Source organism: Cyclopterus lumpus, chromosome 20 (assembly GCF_009769545.1).
Source record: "Cyclopterus lumpus isolate fCycLum1 chromosome 20, fCycLum1.pri, whole genome shotgun sequence".
NCBI lineage: Eukaryota > Metazoa > Chordata > Actinopteri > Perciformes > Cyclopteridae > Cyclopterus > Cyclopterus lumpus.
The window spans coordinates 10888387-10909869 of record NC_046985.1 but is presented as its reverse complement, the minus strand read 5'-3'; the positions used below and the strand labels follow the sequence as shown (position 1 = coordinate 10909869).

The 21483-nt window shown below is 40.6% G+C and overlaps 1 protein-coding gene across 1 annotated transcript in view; it reads right to left on the bottom strand.

Annotated features, from left to right (window-relative positions):
• Nucleotides 1–21483, bottom strand: part of myrip (myosin VIIA and Rab interacting protein) — an 80864-nt gene that overhangs the window by 14201 nt on the left and 45180 nt on the right. Inside the window, 1 exon segment of the mRNA XM_034560406.1 lies at nucleotides 8137–8273. Coding sequence (XP_034416297.1) covers nucleotides 8137–8273 — 137 coding nt within the window.

The following is a 21483-nucleotide window of genomic DNA, read 5'->3' as shown; positions in this document are numbered from 1 at the left end:
CCACCCTCTCCATCCATAGGCCCAGTCCTCCCAGTCGCAGCAGTGTCAACAAGTCCCTAAACCATTACACGCTCCATCCGTCCTTCACTCCAAGAGTTGTCTCAGGCTGACTGAAGCGGTGTTCGACAGCGCTGTACTGTTCTCGCTTGGTTAGAGCTGAATTATAGTTCCTGGGAGTGTGGAAGGTGACAATAGGCGGGGAAATTACCTGCAGCAGCTCAGGACAACGGAGACACAAAAGGACTGCTGTCAGAGAACGTGCGCCGCCTCACAAGAACCACATACAGACGAGAACGAAGCTGTAACAATTGTACAGAGTAAGAAAGCTCCTGAGGACCGGTATCGGGTTAATTCATCGCACACCGACTCCAGCTCAATGTTTACATTGCAGCGTCAACCTCTGTCACAACAGTCTGTCAGCAAAATGTCCATCTGTGAGGTGGCCAAAAGAAGTGTTGCTGTCACCTGTCAGTCATTCGAACGCAGACTGCAGCAAACAGTCCTGTATGCGTATCATGCATCAGCAGGAAAATGTACTAAACATCATTTCATTAGCTCTTTCATTTCATTTCTTTTGTCAGATGCAGTGGTCAGAGGTAGCTCAGTATGTTTACTGAAGTACAATCACTCACACTTTTGGAGCATTTGCAACTTAAAGTATTTCTGTTTTACACTATTTTGTACTTTTACCCAACTGGATTCCAAGGCAAAAGATTTTACTTTTTCATCACATTATCTGACAGCTAGGATTACATTGCTGACTAAGCTCAGTATGATGCATTAGTATAGACTCGACTTGTAATCTGTAAATATGTTAAATCAGGAGTGGTGTCTGAAATATCGCATTTGACATATTAACAAAGGATAACGTGTATTTGAAAAGCCAGATGCAATATTTTAAGCACCACTCCGGATTAATTATCTTTACAGCATTCCTAAAATGACAGTGATCACTAAAGGGAGGCACCACCTCATGGTTTTGTTTGTCATTCTTTCCACTAGTGCCTGCTGTTCATCCATGAGTTACATATAACAGGGCAGCAGTGACACAATGAGTAGTGTGACACAACAGAGGGGTGCCTTTGTCTTTAATTGGCCCTGAATGGCAGTGCTTCATTACAGAGATGATGGAAAGTCAGTGTGTGTCTTAATCCAATACATTCCTCCTCACGTCGAACTTGTGTATTTTCTCCTCATGACCATCATCTCTCCCATGTCCATAAAGATTTGCTATTCCGCCACTCAGGGTTGAGGAGGAGGAAATGGCTCGATATCGCCATGGTAACCACACAGACGACAGTGGTGGTCTACATCTGCAAGGGTGTCTGAGTGAGTGTGCATGGAATTCTTTTTATTTTTTATTTTGTTATGACAAGCAAATCATTTTTGTTTCGTAACTGTTTTTTTGTGGAACATAATTTCAGATGCTCAAATAAAATAGATAAATATAGTGAACTAGAGGGAGTTATTGAAGTTACACCTATTGATTTAAATATCACAAAAAAGAGGCCATGCTCACTACTATGGCTCTTAAATATGTTAAACCAGTAAAAGGTAAACCAGTCTCTAAAGTGTAGGAGGAAGTCGAAGCACTGATACAGCAAGGAACATGAAGCCCCCAGCCACTGAGATGGAGGAGCCTAGGGTGGATGTGGACTCCTTCTCCCTACTGTCCTTGTTCATCTTCCTCAAACTGTCCAGTCTCAAGCTCCCTTCTTTCTGGAGCTTGGTGGTGTTTCCCCAGAGACTTGTTCTCTTTGGTCCCTGTATCCAGAGAGTTCACCCACCGTTTCCTACCTAGAAGGCAATCTGCTGCTCTGCACCCTGGAGGTGAGCCTTCAACATCTCCACCTGGGTGCCAAGAGACTATTTTCTGTCTCACTATCCTCCAGCTGCTGGAGAGACAGGTGGATAGAGTCAGCTTGAAGGTCATGGATTAGTTATAATTTGACTCTGATAAACTTTGTTATTGCGATGAGTGTTCTAAGTTTACTTACTCTAAAAGTGGTGTGTCACCTTTTGAAATGTCTGAAATTAAATGACTGCGAGATTCTCAAAAATCATAAATCAATCAATCTGTGTACGTTTTTCTTGACCACAGACATGCTGTAGTCATGCAAACAATGACTGTGCTCTCTTCAAAGCAAAGGAGGAAGTATTGTGGATGTACAGACATGTTTTTTACTTGATTGACCACCAGGGAAGAAACCAAAAAATGAAGTAATGTATCACAGGTTCTGGGAAAAACTAAATATACTCAACATCTCGCAGAGCTCTAACAATCCCACCACTCTTAGGTCTAGGTGTAAATTAGACCACTGAACGTAGAGTTAAACAATATGGTTTGATGGGACCACTTGAAGTCATAAGAAATCAGAAAATCCTTTGGCAAATTGCATATTCAATGTAGGGATTAAGAGGAGTGAAATATAGTGTCATAAAGAGAGAATATGTGCAGAAACAGAGGGAACTAACAAACGACTGTATACATAAATGAGCCAGTAAAGTTCCACTTAGAGCTAACGTTCCTGAAGTGCCAGCAGCAGCAGGAGGAGGAGGAAGGAGAGTCCAGACGGTTTCCTTTCAATTACAATGCAGCATCTGGCAGCACACCCAGGCTCGTAAACAACGTCCTCAGAACAATGGCTGAACTGACAGGGTGTCTGTTCGCATCACGACAGGCTGGGAGATAGCGGAAAGTAAACAAACGATTAATCCGTCTCTTTTATTTGGGAGATAAGAGTTTTACTCGACTTTAGTGGAGACGATACCAATGTACTTTAAATATGCCATAAAATGAAAATAGGATAAAACTGCCCTCTTTTAGAAAGAAGATTAAAAATAGAAAATCCATAATACAGACCTTTTAGTTTATGCTTGCAGCATTTACAAGTGTGTGTGTGCAGAAATGAATTGTTCCCAGGGCCAACATGGCCTTTAAAGTTATAATCATGGAGGTGGAATGTGAAATGAAGGAGCAAAAAAAATGGTTTTAGTAATTACCAATAGCTTTTAGTAATTCCTTTTTACATTTTCATATTGCAACTTCTGTCACCTGTGTGGGACACTGCACCTGACTTGGGATAATCGTTCTAGTGCATGAACCTAGGCAAGAACAATGCTGCAGAAAACCACCCAGAATGCAGCATTGTGCAACAGAAAAATGAAAAACTAAATATCAATCCCACACAAACCACTGCATGAAAATAAAACATAAAAAAGCTATTTAGCAAAGAGCTCAATTATTGAAAGATCAGTGTCAGACTGGGTGACATGGCACCATCGTGAAGCAGATGTGAAGAAGTGTATGCAAGTATATTAGGATTAAAAACAAAAAAAATATTATTATAATACAATGGTTGTTTCTCATATCTATATATATATATATATATATAAATATATATGCATTCTGTATGTAAGACTAAATGCCCCCAAAAAATACAAAGTACCCCTAAGGATGATGAAGGGATTCAGATGTGATTGTGAATACAAACCAGACAAAATACGGTGTAGCTGCTGAAGGTCAGCGTTTTCAGTACATCTCCTTCATTTGAAAACACATTTGTCCATGAATGCAGGCAAGCTGACGAGTGTGCATCGTTTTCAGTACCACACAAACAGAGTTGCAGTCACATTCTTGACAACAATGTGGTCTGAGCCCTGTAGTTTTTGATAGCAGTGGCTGTGGGCTCCTGTTTACCATTCTGCCTTTCAATCGCTACAGAACTCTCTCTGAGTCACCAAGCTTTCTGCTCAAGGAACACTGGCAACAGAATAGGTTTAAAAAGTGACATTACGCCTGTGAGTATGTGAAGTATTTATTACAGTATGGTTATCTATTAAAAGGCGCTGTAAAAAGCCTTGCATTAGTACAAATCTATAGTCAATCAAGAGATCCGTGTGTTTGTTTACGTCATTGAAAGTTGAGACCACTCATTTGTGTGGATCGGCAGTGTAGCACACAATGCTCACTCTTGCTTGACAAGTTGAATTATTGAGCACAATCCTCACTTCCTATTCTACATTCTTGATTTAACCAGTTATGAAACAATGCTAGTACAAATTGTCGCCATAACGAGAAACTTGTATAGACATTGGAGATTCAGCATTTGCAACTGTTTGTTCAGCATAGTGGCACGAAGTAAGATTTCAGAAACAGATTTGAAGGAAATCTGTGGATGGCAAACTTTAAATAGAGATGGGGCAGCTGAAGGAGTTTGAATGAGTTGGAAAAGTGAGAAATGGGTAAGTCAAATTAGGAAATCTCAATCAACTGGGTTGAATACTATGATTACATCAGTATGAATGGGAATTGAAAGTTGAATAAAACTCAAAATAAAAACGTCTTTAGGTTAATGTTAAAATACTTTCTGGGGCTTTGATTCTGAAAAACCAAGTCCATCCCTGACAACATGCTTCCAGCATTCACACCACATTAACACTGAACAATGATCCAACTTGCAAGGTTGCAGCGTCAGTTAACAGTTTATATTTGTTTATTCTGCAATTTTTGGGTTTGATTTTTTAACAAATCTGCTTATGAATGGAAAGCTCTTCAGCAGCTCCAATGGAAGCCCACATATCAGACTTTGACTTTAGGTTATAAATACAGCATAATAGTGATGGTAAAACAGCATGATGGATAACAACTCGACAACAGATTTTTAAAAACTGCACTGGTGAAAGAGTAATTTTTTTATTTTGATATTAAACATCTAATTGTATGAGTCTCTATCCAACATACACAAGGACATACTCTCTTCCTTCCAAAGCAAGCTTCAAAAGACCTCTGTCTCTCTCTCTCTCTCTGAACACATATTTGAAGGTGATAATATGTGTGAACATTTCTCGAGTTACCGTCATCTCAATGGATAGGTGGGAAGCCTGTCACAATCATTTGGAGGGAAGTGACACCAAACACAAATGGCAGGAGAAAAATGGAACTATGAGAAATTAATAAGATTTGAGTGTCAGAAAAATCATTTAAAGAGTCATGATTCATGCTTTTGATACTTCATAGCAGTGTCATGTGTAGCCACCGAGAGACAGGACCCAAACACCGACAACTTTGAAAAAATACTTTATTCTTCACTTAAACACTATAAAGCTGCTCCATGGTAACACGGCTAAGAGTGTTTAGTGCTACAGTGTTTTATTAATGTATGGTGAATAAACCATTTTCATCCCCCCCCCCCACACACACACACACACACACACACACACACACAGACAGTTTGGCATTTGTAACAGGTCACACAGGAGCATTACTCCATGGAGATGATGGACAGGAAAGTACAAAGCACTCCCTCCTTGTTGTCTTCCTGTTGGTTTGAAGGTCATACGTTCTCTCCGGGGACATGATAGATGTAAAACAGTCATATTTCTCTCACCGACTGTCATGTCATCTGGCATTTCACACTCGTATAGAACTGATTTCACAAGCATTGGCCCCTTGGTGATGATGAAAGAAGTCAGCTTTACTAGCACGCGTATAGAGGGAGCCTATATATTTCACATATGGTTGGCAAACGGTTTATGAGAATGTTTTACATTCCTGCAGCTGTTTTTCTAAATGCATGAAGAGAGAGGGCCAGCATTAAGACCCTGGCAGAGCTTTTAGGCTACATAATAAAAGCTCCTTTTCTTGGTGCAAAGTAGACACAGCGAGATGCTGCAACACCAGTGTGTTAATGAGCAACATCTTTATCTAATTTATATTTCTTTGCACTCTAGCGCTGATTTACTTTCTGAAGTAAAATCTTCCAATTATATTCAGTTCAATTGAAAGCACAGACTTCCGGATAGATCATGATAATCTCTTACTGTTATAAGCTTGTTCTAACACTTGACATATCCAATTATTTGCTGCAAAAGAGCTTTTAAAAAGGCATTTTCTTTCAAATAAATCAAAACCCAATCATATTTTTGGCAGGTCTAGCCATGACTTATTTGACATTTTTACAATCCCTTTTAATTCAATCTGATATATAACAGGGATGGGGGTGGTTAAAGGATAAAGAAAAATAAGATATTCCCATGTAAACACACACAAAAATACATAAAACAGAAACAATAGTATACTATAACTCAGGGGGGAAGGGGATCTATGCCAGACAATAAATCTTAAAGTCTTTCCTATATAAGCCAACAATATCTGCTTTTACATTCAGATACTGACAAGCAACACACACACACACACACATGCACACACCACAGTATATCCATAATCATATGGCAAGTCAGCTAGCCAGTTAGTGGGTGCGGCGTTGTGAGTATTTGAGAATTGGAAGCGGTTTAATCTGTTGGGCTCATGTGAGCTGGGAGACCAGCAGCCGAGTCGCTTAATCCTTCCTCCTCCACCCCAGATGATGTAAGAGAGGAGAGGAGAGGAGAGGAGAGGAGAGGAGAGGAGAGGAGAGGAGAGAGCTAGTAAGAGTGGAGAGGGATAGATGATTAGGAGGAGTAAAGTGAGGAAATAAATCTGAAAACTGCAGGTTTAAAAGAAGAATCATACACCACAGTAGAAGCTATGATCACAACAAAAATCCTAATTGTACCGGGAAAGCTTTCTTCTTAGAGTCCAATTATGTCAGGATAGTAAATTAACAGTAAAAAAGCAATTGAGCCATTAATGTCTTTTTTGTCTTTAGTTTGGGCTTTCTTACACAACAGACTATATACCATAACTCATACAGTTTAGCTATAAAACAGTATTATTAAATCCACCTCAATGGTTATCTCTACTCTTATTTTTGCAGTTTCACTTGCTTATATCACATGAACATTGCATAGTTTTATGTATTGTCTTCACTCTTAATATCTTCACTTGTATTAATGTTTTTATTGTGTTTATGTGTTGTTTTCCTGTTTTCATGCTGACTCGCTGAAAAGTTAATTATTGGGACAATACAGATGTGAACTAAACAAACATATGTCATTAAGCTAAATAATTGTAAGCTTCTTTCTGACCAGTATATTTTAGATTTCCAGTGAGCCATCTAGCTATTTTATCCGGGAAAGACATGACATATTTCACAATGGCTAGACGAGCTGTCTGCCAACTAGTTATATTGTAGCTGGAATCTCTACCGTGTGGGTTGCAAAGAGGCAGATTATATAATAATATATAATAATGACAACAGTTTTGTTGTCCTTATCACTCAGGCCCAGAAACTCCCTTTATACATTACACACAAAATACACTTCAGTTGTGGTCATGGTGTATTCCTAAACATCCCCTCATCTCAATCACATATAGTTCCGCCTCAAGTCTGACCTGATTTGTCCCCTCTGGGCTCACTTCATCTATTTAATCCCATGTACCAGGCTTTGAAATGATGCCCTGTAGTCAGCAACAGACCGATCATGTTGCAGTAAGGTCAAAACTATGTTATCTGGAGCGCGGGAGGCTGGATAGAAGCTGCCCTGGTGCTGTCCTGCACAGGAACAATTCACTAAGGATGCTAAAGTGGCCCGAGCCCCCCCAGGGCTTCACTGGCGGGACGATTCCGCAGGGCAGCTCACCCGTAGTCTGTCACCACCATCACTGACACACTCACACACACACACACACAGATACCGACACTGCCTTACTACTCAAACACAGAAAATTTAGTATTTTCTAAATTTAACCGCAGCCATGGAAGACTGTGGTTTCCTCAAATAAATGTAACCACATTGCGATCAAATCAATTAAAAGGGTAAAGAGAGGTGAAACCACAAAGAGTTCCACTTAACAATAGCCCACCCAACATAACCCAGATGTGTGTGAGTAAATGAGTGTGTTTGACTGTGGGGAAAATCTTAAGATCTGTAATTAAATCAGTCAGAGAGGGAACAAAATGTGTGAAACATAGTGAGTGATCATTTATCAAAGCGAGCTAATGAGCAATCAAGTGTGCTTGTGTGTGTTTACAACGACCAGAACCCGGCATCTCAAATTAAGTGGTTCGAGGAAGTTATATTACGTCTCTGGCCAAACTGGCGTTTACCACAACGTGACACAACATTGCAAGGAAAAGGAAGGCTGCTCCGCAATCACAATGATGCAGACGATACTTATGAAAAAATAAAGAATGGCAATGTAACAAAGATCATGCATGGCTGATTAAAAGGTATGTGAGAGGATGAAGTTACCTGGGAGATCAGAGAGCGCTCCTCTCTCTATAATGTGCTTTCTATAGAGAGTCTTCAAAACCTTGGCGCTGCCGAACCTCTTGAAGCGACTCTTCACGTTGTTATAATACCATTCAAGTGACTGTGTCCTTAAAACCCTGCGGACAAGAAAGAAAGACGGAGGGGAGGAGGGAAGAAAGAAAACATGATATGAAGTCAAAAAAGAACAGATGGCCAAGACACTGGCAGGAATCACATTTTATTATAATAACACCAGGATTCAAACTTTGACTTCAAGCCAAGACTTTCATTAAAATCTGCTCGAGTGTCGAGTGTCTTCAAATTGACTAAAATGTAGATAACCAGACCTTTTAGACTTTTTCAATGATTTTAATAAAGAGAAGGATTTTGTAAGAATACAATTAAATTAAAAAAATTCTCAGGCAGGACTGTGGTTTTGTGTTATTGTGTATACACCAGGTTGTGTTTGCTGTCAGAGTGTCATATTTAAAGCTCTGCTCTTTAATTTAAAGCAAATCATTTTTCTTTTTAAGAAGATTCAGTAGCACCTCTCTCTGTGGAGGCTGTATTGAAGATAGGAAAAGTATTTGTTTGCAGTCATTTTGTCCAGCATCCATGCTGTGTGTTGTAATGAGTATGACAGCAGTTAATGCATAGGTTTTCAAATGGGATGTCACATCATTTTCCAGGCTTTTCCTCATATCATGAGTTGCCGCTTGAATGCCAACCAGTCAGACCTCAGGACAGAGCAGATGATTACATAAAGCAGTAATTCTAAACGGAGAGGGTTATGAAAAGCCCTTAGAAAAATGCGTCAGATTGCATGAATCTCAGCCAACTTTTTGTTTAATCACTCGGTCCCTCTCGCTCTCCTTTTATTTTTTCACACCACTGACAAAATAGTGAACAACACAAACAACACACATACAGATTTACTGTGTAAGGAGACAGAACCACAGAAACACACACAATTTATCTACACACTATTCATGAACACAGTTTTGTCCTCAGATACCGTATTCATGACAGCAACTATTGAGTGGTATTGAGTCTGTTATCTATATGTGTATTCTTTGTCTAGACATTTTGTGTATGAAATAAAGTTTTAAAGTTTTGAATTATGTGTTTGTATTTAATTACTTGTATTTACACATGGATATAACCAGGTAAATTGACATTTGTTATTGTCTTCCCATGGGTACAGTATTTGAAAAACACTAAGTTTGGTCGAAACATTAGCAATAACACCTTCAAAAAATAAGGCTGATATTATATTCTCTTATAATTAACAAATCCCTTGAAAAAACAAAAATCTACTATCCCACAAACAGGTGAGGCCAAAGCCTGATATAGTTGTTATTCTTCTGTGCCATAGACCCCCTAACATTAAAAACATCAGTTAACTTCACCACAGTGACATGTTCCTTTATTACGATGAACACGGGCACTGTAGTTTATTTTGAGTTAATCCCACTTGCATGTTGATGCTTGTATTCAATGAAAAGAATGGTGTTGAAGGTGAGGGTGAACATATCCATGCTAATAAAGGGATCCTGAGTACCCCTGAGGCTGCCACATCCATTCCTCCCCCTTCTTCTTAACCTCCCTCCTTCGTTCCCTCTCTTCCTCTTTCTTAGTGGATTCATTATCCTCGGTCTCATCAGCTGGGCTGCTCAATGGGCCTCAGCTTCTTAATTTCATGCCACGGGTCAACCCAGTCTAGTCACTCTAATGGTGGCCGCCAAGCTCCAGTGAAGAAGCCCGACTCTTTATCTGTCTCTGGGCCCGAGGAAAAAGGCACTGAAATGAATCTGGAAGAGAAACGCAGGGTCCAAGTGGCATACGAGGCAGAAATACTAATAGATTGCACCTGTACTCTGAAATGAGCTGGAGCGACCACGATCCACCATTGAACTGCAACGTGATATTCAAGCACAGAGGAGGGCTGCAAGTATACGGTGGAGATACTTTTATCTGAGAGGAATCTTAGTTCACTTCAAATTAAGCTGTATTCCTGAGTAGCATGCATGTTCAAACGTGACTGTTTGAACACCCTATTATAGGGGTGAACAGTCGTTTTCTCAGAATTGGTTGTAATTTTTTAAACACCGGGTGCTTGATTTAGATCAAAGGTAGACAGAAGCAAGCTAATCTTTTCTAGCCAGTGACTGTGGATTTTGTCAGCTAAAAGGACAACTAAGTATAACGGGCGTTGTCCAGGATTGTCCCAGTTTCAAGCTGGATATCCCAAGTCTTGACAAATATCTGTAAAACAATCATATGTCCCGGTTTTTCATGTTCTGTCCCAATCATTATTATCTAACTCAAACAAACAACTCACCACATGTCTGAATTCAACACTTATGTGTCTGTATGTGTATCAATCAATCACAGTGTTGCTGTCAAGGCTGTTGCTATGACACTATGCGACAGAACCTGTCGGTACGCTAGAGGCTAGCTGTCACGCCGAAGAGAAAGCTGCAGGAGGCTCACTCCTTCCTTCGTTAACAATGAAAATGATGCATTCTGCTCACACTGCAAGAGGACATTTTTGGTTGCCTATGATAGAGATGCCGATATAAAAGAACAAATTAAGACGGCCGGAGCTGGCAGAGAATGCGTCAGCCATTTAGCCGGTAGACAGCTCTCATGCATACTTTGGGTTTTGCTTTAAAAGGTGTTAGATAATCCATTAATATATTACACCAATGTGATCCCTGTGTTTTGTACAGCAGTATAAAATGTCCCAGGAAATGTTTATTTTTGCATATTTAATTAAAATGCTTGCACAGTAGTTCAATGCTCGCTCTCAGTTCTGTGCTTTAAACACCCTTTTGGTACAAAAATAGATAATAAGTAAATGCAAATGTAAACTCGGGCATCTGCTCCCGTCTGTGCCAGCTACACAAACTTGTTGAAATTAGCCAAGCTTTCCCTTTCAGAGAAAAAGGAGAGGGATTTAGGACAGTGGGAGAGGCGTCTGGATGAATGAAGCATGACATTGCTTCCCAAGAGTGATCTGATCTAAAAAAGATAGAAAGTAGGGAGGAGAGTGTAGTGGATAAGCAAAGGCTTTCAAGCAAGAGCTGCACTGCTGTGTGAGCTTTTGCAACACATATTTCATAATGAGGCTGGGAGATTCCCTGATGCTTGGTTGCTGCATGAATAAGTAAGAGGGATTCCTGTTGATGGTCTCCTGGCACTGGGTTTACCCTTTCTCCATCATCACTTTGCCTTAGTTTGACTGCTAGAAACCAACACCTCTTTTCTCATCCTCTCCTCTCCTCTCCTCTCCTCTTCAGACTGTTTGCCTTCTATACTTCAGGAGATCGATTTGCACATTTAATAGAGGTCTAAATAAAATATATAGAATAATTTATGTGGAAGTGCAATAAAATGTATCTGGTTTTGCCGAGTTTCCACCTCCCCTGGCAAAAGAAATCATTAGCATAATTGACTTTCTGAGCCTCCTAATGAATTGGTTCAGCTTCTGTTGAGGCTTCTGTAGAGAGGGGAGCTCAGGGAGAAGAAAGACGAGTGGGGTTGACTTTAACAGAACATCAAATACAATCTTCTGAAGACTTGCAGAGTGACTCTTATTGTTTTTAGAAGAAGAAAACAAGACAACAAATTAGATTGTTCTCAGCTCTAGGGTTAGATCAAAGCGTCTGATGTTCGTGTAGTAAAAGCCCTCGAGTTGTGGGGTCTCAATGGGTGGAGTTAGGATATCTAGTACAGTCTTGCCTTGCTTTCTTTATGAACTCTCATTTTCCACAAATACTTTTCTGCACACATTTTGCAGTACTAAAAGTATTAAATGAAAGTATTATTAAATTAAGACAATCAGCAACCTAGACTCATTCCAAAAAGAACACATATTTAGGTTTGGTGAATCATTATTAGGGAGACTCTATACACATCACCTACGACCATCACCACCAATAGGACGACACGGCAAGATGCTCTAATTTTTCCTTACTTTTTGCAATATGCACTGCTTCAAATCATCTAAACATACAAGGGCATACAAACATCCACCAAGCAGAACATAATTAGTCTTCATGCAGATGACGTGTCACTGTTACTACAAGACCCTCAGGCATACAGAAATGATTTACTCCATGTAAATACAAAAAACGGTCTCCTGGACGAAAGTCCTGTGTTTGTGATTGTTTTGCATATACATTGCAGATATTCTCTTTGCACTATGCTGTCTGTGCTGCCACACTACAGCACTAAAAACAGTCCTTTGAAATATATTCAGTACTGGCAGAACAGGCTGAAGGACAGAGGACAAGGTCATGGGTCAACTGCTAAAAAGCCCATGAGATTTTCAGCAAACCTGGGCACAGCCGTTCCAACCTGTCGATTTAAAACAGTGTCAGGTTAGCAACAGCCAGGAGAACAACTCTCTCACAGCAGGAGTCCTGCATAACCTTTCCATGAAGCAGCTGGAATGCTGGTCACATGCATGCACCTCTGTGATTGACATTCAGATGGGCAAAAAGGGAAATATCAAAAAGATCTCATTCTGCATACAAAGATGGTTAGAGATGTTATTGTGTCTCTTTTCTTATTTTCTACCTTCTTGTCTTGTGCGCTCAAATACCTGCAACATGTTGCATGCAGCTGATTTAGAAGATCAATGAATTTGAGAGGAGGACTTTTGTTTTGAGAGAGGGTGTGTGATTTTACAGCGAATGCCCGTAGAAGCAGGCTCTAGAGAAAACCCTGACTGGTTCTCTTGATATTCTTCCATTCTAACCCAGCGTTTGGCAAACTCTCTGATGTACAGCAGAGGGTCATTATATGAACACACTGGAGACACATTTGCATTCCGCACAGCGGTTTAAATTTGCACCATTTTGATTGTGTTTCAGGTACACTGCAGCATTTGACCTGGACAGCTACTGCAGGTTGACGGCAGGGTATTCTGCTTCACTTACCTGTGTCTTTAAAAAGTCTAAATTTAGGAGCAGCACAGCTGCAGGCAACGGTCAGGCAATTTACTCTGCCATTCCTTCCTCCTACAGCGCTTTCTTTCCAGACCGAAAGATGTCAACTACTCTCCCCCACGCTCTCTGTCTTCTCCCCGGTTTCTCTCCTCCTCTGCATCAGCCAGCTCTTTCTTCAGACCTTCAGCATGCAGGGTGTAACAGATGAATGTGTCGGCATGTGGGAGAGCCCGTAGCACAGTATGGGAGATGAGCTACATTGGGACAAAGTGCTCTCAGTCAGAGCATGAGAGGGACCAAAGTTAATTACAAATACTGATTCTCAATCAGTTAGTCAATGAAAAGTAGGATTAGATTTCAATAAATGTTTTGTCCACTGAATCTCATATTCTAAGGTGCCTAAATGTGATGAGTCTTATAGAAATGTGTCAACACTATATCCTCTTTTAGGTTATTGACCTACTCGTTATACGTGTACCACTGGGTCCTGACACAACTGAAATTCCCACTTTATCCACTGTAGAGCAGAAGATGAATGCCATCTTACCCTGAAGTAGCATTTTACGAAGCATTTTGGTCCTATCATGTCCAAAAGTATATCTTTGAGAGTCAGATAACTTAAATCCAAGAATGCTACTCAGTATATATAATGTTTACAGTTCGTAATGACTCATCAATCATACATTTAAAAGACTTTTCATTCATGATTTGACTTAATTCATGGTTTAAAATGTCTAAAGTGTCCATGTGCCTGCAGTCTGAATTACCAGATAGCACAATTTGTATTGTTTCTACTGTCCCCCTGCATGGAATAGAATAGAATTAGAGATATTAATACAGTAGAATAATCCAGCATTTTGTCTCCAATAAGAGCTGGCCAGATGTCACATCATTTGTTGTTGTTCAGCTGTACATACGGGTCATTTTAGCATGGAGGTCTGTTCAAAACGATATCAGATATAGGTCACTTTGAAACACTCCACAAAGTCCAAATCATACTCCCAATGAAATGACAGAGCTGCACCAGCAGAGTTTCTCAAGGTGCAGTGTATTCACATGTATATAGAGCATATGGGAAGATAATCTCCTCTCAGCCTCCTGCTTCTGCCCAGCCAGAGCACCACATGGGATTTTAAAGAGAGCATGCAGAGAGGCAGAGCTCTGCAGCAGCTCAGCAATGTGGAAAGTCTAGCGACAGAATAGACTGCGGTTACGCTTCCACCACTCAAGTCTTTCTCCAGCTGGCTATTCTGTGTGGATAATGAAAACAGCAGCTCCCTGCATCCTTTATCTGGGCAATTATGTGCAGTCAAAATCATGAAGAGCCAATAAGATAAGGGGCTGAAAGAGGCAAATGTCTGTACACAAAATTGATTTGTTAAATGTCTCGTGAGAACTACAAAGAACGTGATGGTAATTCAATCTCAATAAGGTGGCATCACTGGCTTTTTTTTTAGGTCACTGTAGGAGTGGGAACACAGGTTTATCCTCTTAACACCTGGTACAGGAAATACAAATAAGATGAAATAACAGGATTTTAGAGATTACAAAAATGCTTTTTAAAAGATTATTATTGGTTTTCTATTGCACCACATACAGGGTTGTGATTGAGATTGCGCGGTAATCAGAGGATCTGTCATCCTGACCGGCAATGTATCAATCAGCAACCATACCTGTGTTCTGCAGATATGCTCTTTTGCAAGTTACTGACTACCAGTCTTTATACAGTAAGCTCAGCTGGATAAATGACAGCCATAGATGTACCCTATGGAATGAGAGAGCGTGGGATTGGGTTAAGTCATTAACGTGATTCAAACTCCCGACATTGTACACAAATCACTTTGAGAATAGAAAAAAAATTACCAGAACCCAATGTGCTAAAGTGTCAGTATTAACAGCCTGTTAGGGAGCAGAGGAAACCTGCCTGACAATACTAGACTACATATACTGCTGTCACCTGTTAGAGACTGAGGACAGGAGTGAGGGAGGGGAAAGAGAGGCCAGAGGAGGACAGGGAAACACAATGAGCATGTTAAGAAAGAAGGTCATTGCTTTGATTGCATCATGGAGGCATATGGGGCATTTTTTAGACGTTTCTTTTCAAAGCAGAGCCACAGTCTATGTGATCTATGTGAGTAGAACAAATGGGGGAAGCAGGTAGGCCATTTTTGCCTGCAGTCACTCTTTGTTAGAGTGAATGTGTTTGTGTGTGTGTGTGTGTGTGTGTGTGTGTGTGTGTGTGTGTGTGTGTGTGTGTGTGATGTGTGTGTGTGTGTGTGTGTGTGTGTGTGTGTGATAAGCCAGGACGCTTTTTCTCACAGAAAAAAATATAGTGTATTCTGTAGTTCCTGAACATCAAGCAGTGACCTATACAATACTAAAATATCCATTCAGCTATCTGTGACATGCTTACTGCCTGGACAGAGATGAAAACAATCAAGATCAGAAAAAGGTGTCAGGTTGTGTTTATGCTACTTTAAAGACATTTACCATGAATGCATTAGTTTCATTTATAACATAAGTGGAGCTTTATCAATCTATACACCAGAGGTTGCATGTAGTCAAAGAGTGATTATAATGAGTGTATGTAATGTTTTGTTAAATGCATATTATTGCCTGAAGGAGACTACATCACTGCAGTGCTTTGTGTCTGAAACTCAAGGACAAATAAGGAATATAAACTCACATTCACAGGATTCAGAGACACACAAGGCTTTACAAATCTGACCACTAACAGCAGCATGTAGGGCTCTATCTTTCCAGGACATTTCATTAATATAATAATAATGGCAATTCCAAGAGATCTCAGTTTTTCTCTGATAAAGACATAAAAAGCTCCAACAAACCTCCTGTTACATTTAAGTTTGTGTTTGTTTCTGTAAGTACTTTCCTATTTAAATTATGTCTGTGTTTCTGTGACCTACGGCCACATCCTCCACTCTTGAGTGCAGTTCTTTAGAGGAAAGGAAGCCAAAAAACGAACCAATAAAATTAGTCAGTTCACTGCATTCCCACCAAGTAGGAAACCAATGAATGGCCCGCTTCCCGTACCAGCCTCTGGCTGCCCTCATCCTGGATCCAGTTCCCATCAAGTTAGTCACACAGTACCAACCAAGAAACAAATCGCCAGGAACAAAAGACTCTTCTCACAAGGTCTTTCTCTTCTTTCTTGTTTCCAGTCACACTGCATGTCTGCATAGAACATCTATCTATCTATCTATCTATCTATCTATCTATCTATCTATCTATCTATCTATCTATCTATCTATCTATCTATCTATCTATCTATCTATCTATCTATCTATCTATCTATCCATCTATCCATCTATCCATCCATCCATCCATCCATCCATCCATCCATCTATCTATCTATCACCCGCCTCTCTCTCCCATTTCCCTGTAAATTAGTGTTTACAATGCAAATGTGTTGTGTTTATGAATACATATGCATGGAAAGCATTATGCAATTTATTTTTGAATAACTGGAGAAAGACAGCTGTGTGAGACTTTCTCTCTGCCTCAAGTTGCTGCTAATCGGCATCTTTTTGTTGTTGCAAATGCTCACTCAGCTCCAGTCTCGGTGGTGACTTGTTTGGTCTTTGGTCTAGCCTGGTAGCGAGCTCACCAACGTTCTCCTTCTGGCAGGCGATATGCTGCCCTGAGAGGCTGGAGGGGAGCCTTCAACACCTCCACATGGGTGCCCAGAGCCTAGTTTTCCATCTGACTGTCCTCCAGCTGCTTGGCCCCCTTGTTGGAGCCACAGGCTGGCAGATTCAGCTTGAAGAACATGGTTCAGTTATAGTTTGTCTCTCGCTACCTGTGTTCGGTCTGTTGTCTACGTTCTAAGTTCTCTCTCTTGCAAAGTGGCGTGTCACCCATTAAAATGTCTGAAATTAAAATGTTCAAGTAGAAGTGTTTCATGGATGATCAGAGTTCCAGGACTTCAGCTTTTCCATTAGCAGTTCTAAAGATTCACTGAACAGTGCTCCAAAAATTAAGTTGTTTATTTACATTGTTCTATCTTACAAATAGTTTTACACTTCCCCACTTCACCCTGTCCTTGATGATGGTTTTAAAGTAAAACAGAAAGCTTGAAAACTGCAACAATGCATTTGTCCTTTTTTGGACTAACTTTACCCTTTTAAAGTGGCTGCATTCACATGTTGGGAAGCCAGTGAGGGATGTCTTTACATTAACATCTTACGGTGTCGTCCCCTGGCTAAAGTGTAAAGGCACAGCCGCACTCAGTCTTTAATTGAAGCTCTTGCAGCTAGAAATTCCAAGTTTCTAGCCTCAGAGCTGGTCAAAGCTCGCCATTATTCAACATGAAACAGTGTTGTGTTCAAGAGTATTGGGTTTGAAAATGAAGGGGTAATTATTCTTGTGGCGTGTCATCACCTTGTTTGGTAAATTACACTGGACTAGTCCACAAAAGCTGCATCACTCTCAGATTGTTTACAGTTTATTATCGCTCTGCTCAATATTTTCTTATTACCACCATTGTCCCTTCGACATCTTGTCTTTTTTGGTGCTAAAGGTAAACGTGACCGTCTACCTTGAGCCTGACTCGCATACGCTGGTGCAGAGCAAACAACACTTGGTCTGGCAGACAGGGCGTGGGAGACGGATGACGATGAATCATTGATGTTCGGCACACAGATAACAAACAAAACACACAAGCATGCGCGTGTGCCCACACACACACACAAACACAAAACACACACACACACACACACACACACAACTACACCACACACACACACACACAAGATGCATGCACATACACACACATGTAACTTCTCCCTCTTACTCATCCGTCCTTTCTCATTTAAAGCATGATGTTTTTCTCTGTGCAATCCCTGATTTTGTGGTGACAGAGACAGATGGAGGGATTGAGAGGGGAACGGCTCAGCAACAGAAGAGGAAAAATTTCCCTCTGCCTTTTACTTTGGACTGAAATAACACTAATAGCTACTTTTGTCCGGGCTTGGACTTTTGCATCTCTCCCTTTTTGCACGTCTTTGTCACTTCTTTCACATCACACAGTCTTCATATCCCATCACAACCTGATATATATATTATTATAGTTGAGAGCGTTCACAGCAGCAAAGAGTCTCTTAACACAGTAGAGTGTTGCAGATTACACAGTCAAGTCAATTTTGATGATCAGGAGAAAAATGTGACACACTTTTAAAGGTCAGCGAGAGGGTTTTTGCAGTGCTTCTGTTGAATGGGTATCTATGGCAGTGTTATAAATCCAAAATATTTAAAGAGCCAGCGTGTATGCTTGATGTAAATGATGCATGTCAGACAGTAACGGTCATGTATCGATGGCTACTGTATAATCAGGCTAGAGATCATATGAGAACTGTATATTGGACAAGGGTGATGGTGCGAGGATAACAGGTTGCATGTGGAGATGAACGCCATATAGACGAAATACAGCGCCATTCATCAGCCGACTGCCCCAGTGACAGTCAACTCCATCCTGCATGACTTACAGTACGGATCACAATACCACCATGGTGTGAGGGGACACATGTCTGGCCTTGAAGCCATTTCACCATGGGGTTGGATTATCATATTATCATTTCATCTACGGTACATTGTATCCAGCCTTATAATTACCCATGTAAGCCTCATTAGGATAAAACATCCCTCAACTGTAACAGAGGAGCTTGATGCAAAAACATCACATGCAAAACAGTTTTAACCACTATTAAAAATAGAAATGCTGGATAGTAATGCGAGCCGAGTACAACGATCACATTGGGATATATGTTAGTGGAATGCACGTTTCAGATGATTTCATGATTAAACTCATTTCGGTGTCCAGAGTATAAGACACTGCCATTTCAGCCTCTGCATTGCAGCTGCTCTTATTTGATCATTCAGAAGAACCCTTGGCCTCTTCCTTTAATGTCAAAATGCGCACACAGGCATACATCGCGCTCCAGGCCAGGGCAGGGGGCCGCTGCATTATTAATGCTGTCACACCGAGTAATTGAAGCCATGAAGCATGGAGACGGAGGGTTGAAGGGACGGGCGTATAGACAACGTCTCTCCCTGCCTCTCTGTGGAAATAGTTTTGATCATTATCAGTGACCTCTGAGTGTGATCAGTGCATACATCAAGGTGATACTCTCCATCTGAGGGCAACACCAATACGAACACAGATTATGGATGGACAGACTAGCAGCTGCACTGCAGTCAGTTACTGAAAATATAAAACTCTTTTCTGACATTGAATGCATGCTGGCTCTGACATGGCTGACTTTGACATAAATGTTGATTATGGCTTTATTCAGACCATTACAGAAAAAAGCCACCTGATGCATGAGAGGAAGCAGAGAAAGTGACACATGAAGGAAAAGGAGTGTTTTCTGTTGTCTCACAGGTAACATCATTAAACTCAATTATTGACATGAGGGTACTTGCCCTCAATTTTCTCATCAATTACATCATTTATTAAATAATTCTGTTGCTTATTTTTTAATGCACACCAGTGCACAAGGAGACACACATCACAGACTATCTGGCGAGAGAAAAACATCCTCAGCAACTTAAAATGGGCTCATTACAGTGTGTTCTGGTTTAATTGCTCTCTGTGCATCAGAGATGATACTGAAGTGATACATGACTGTGCTCTTCCCAAGACATGCATTTAATCATCTCGCTGTGCATATTTAACCATGTGCTGCAGAAGCCATGATGCTAACATGGCGACATTCAGTTCAGACTAAAGTCGCAATGTTGAACGTGAAGTTGAAATGTTACTCGGATTGCGGTCGTGACATTGACGTAAAAGTGTCTCAGGCACTTATTGAGACCAGCGTGTTTAATTTATGTATACGAAATGAGGTGCATGTCTGAAAAGGTCTAAAGACCCATCTGAAGATACTGAGCTGTGTCTTTTTTCTTTTTCGTATTACTGTTTTATTATAATAAAACAGTAATACATGTAATTTTTTTCTCATGAATGAAAAAAAATATATTTCTATGATTGTATCAATACATGATAGAAACAGCAGGAAATGTGTGATATAAACAATGTGTACTGGACAAATTCATAGATGGATGTCTCCTTTGTGTGTTTATATTAATGGAGTTTTAGATCTCTATAAGGCTATGGAGCCGTTTCTCCGAGACTGGATCCCTGTTTTGTTTCTGAAGCATGCACCCGAGTGACATGGTAAACACTATTCCAATGGTTATCAGCTAGTTAACATAATACTCAATTTAATATTTGTAAATTGGCTTTGCAAATGTTTGTTAAGGAAAGAAATGCACTCTCACGTTTAGTACACCTTTAGGGTACACAATGTGTTTTAGTGAGTAACACTCAATGTAAATACATGTGGTTGTTTACAAGAAAACTCCCCAAGGAACCTTTAACGAAATAGAAGAATCCAACTTACAGGGAAATGTAAGCTTTCTGCTTGGTTCATGTTGATTTATGTGGCTCTTGTTGTTCTGTGCTGCACTCACATAAATGTATAAAATGTCAATGTAAATTAGGGAAAGCTAACTGTAAGGACAGGCATACTAAAGTGGCAACCCACAGGGAGGAATGTAAATGCTGGATGCTGTTAAATCAATCTTAAAGGAGGAAACCTAATGCACAGCAACATAAAGGAATTACATATGGACAGTGATGAGACAAACTAAATGAACTGCACTTGACTGCTGCCCTAAAGCCTCAATACCATTCCATGGTAAATCTACAGCAAATGCAGGGTGAGGGCGAACTGCTCGGTGCGTGTTGTGCCATGTGGAGGTGGTGAGGAAAGGAATTAGCGTGCACGATGAGCTTCCCGAAATACATGTTTAGCCTGCACTCATACTCATTTCTTCCTTCTCTATCTTGTTTGCCCCTTTGTGTTTGTGTCTGTCTTTGTACTCCTGTATCCCTGCGTCTGTTGATGTTTGAATATGCTTTTTGCAGCTGTTACTTTGTCCTACATGTTGTGTTACATCCGTGCTTGTCTGAGAGAGAGAGAGAGTGTGTCGCATATGTGCGGTTATCTGCCTGCAGGTATTTGAGGCAGGGACACCAGGTGGAATCTGTTACGTCAGTAAGTGGCCTCTGCAGGCAGGCGATTTGATATTTACCATCAGTGCATCAACAGCGGACTTAGAGGGAAATGGGGGATATCAAACACACTCACTCACTCACGCAGGCTGGGAAAAAGTGTTTGCTGCAACCAATTTGCCCAAGATGTGTGTGTTTCACAAAGCGTTGAAGTAAACAGAAACAGAGTGTGGAGATGTGAGTCCTGCGGCTGTTTGGTGGCGTGAAAAATGATCTCAGCTGAAGACGAGTGCAGAGAAGAGAGGGGAATGGAGATACCGAATGAGAGAGCGAGAGCGAGTAACAGAGGGGTAAAAGGGC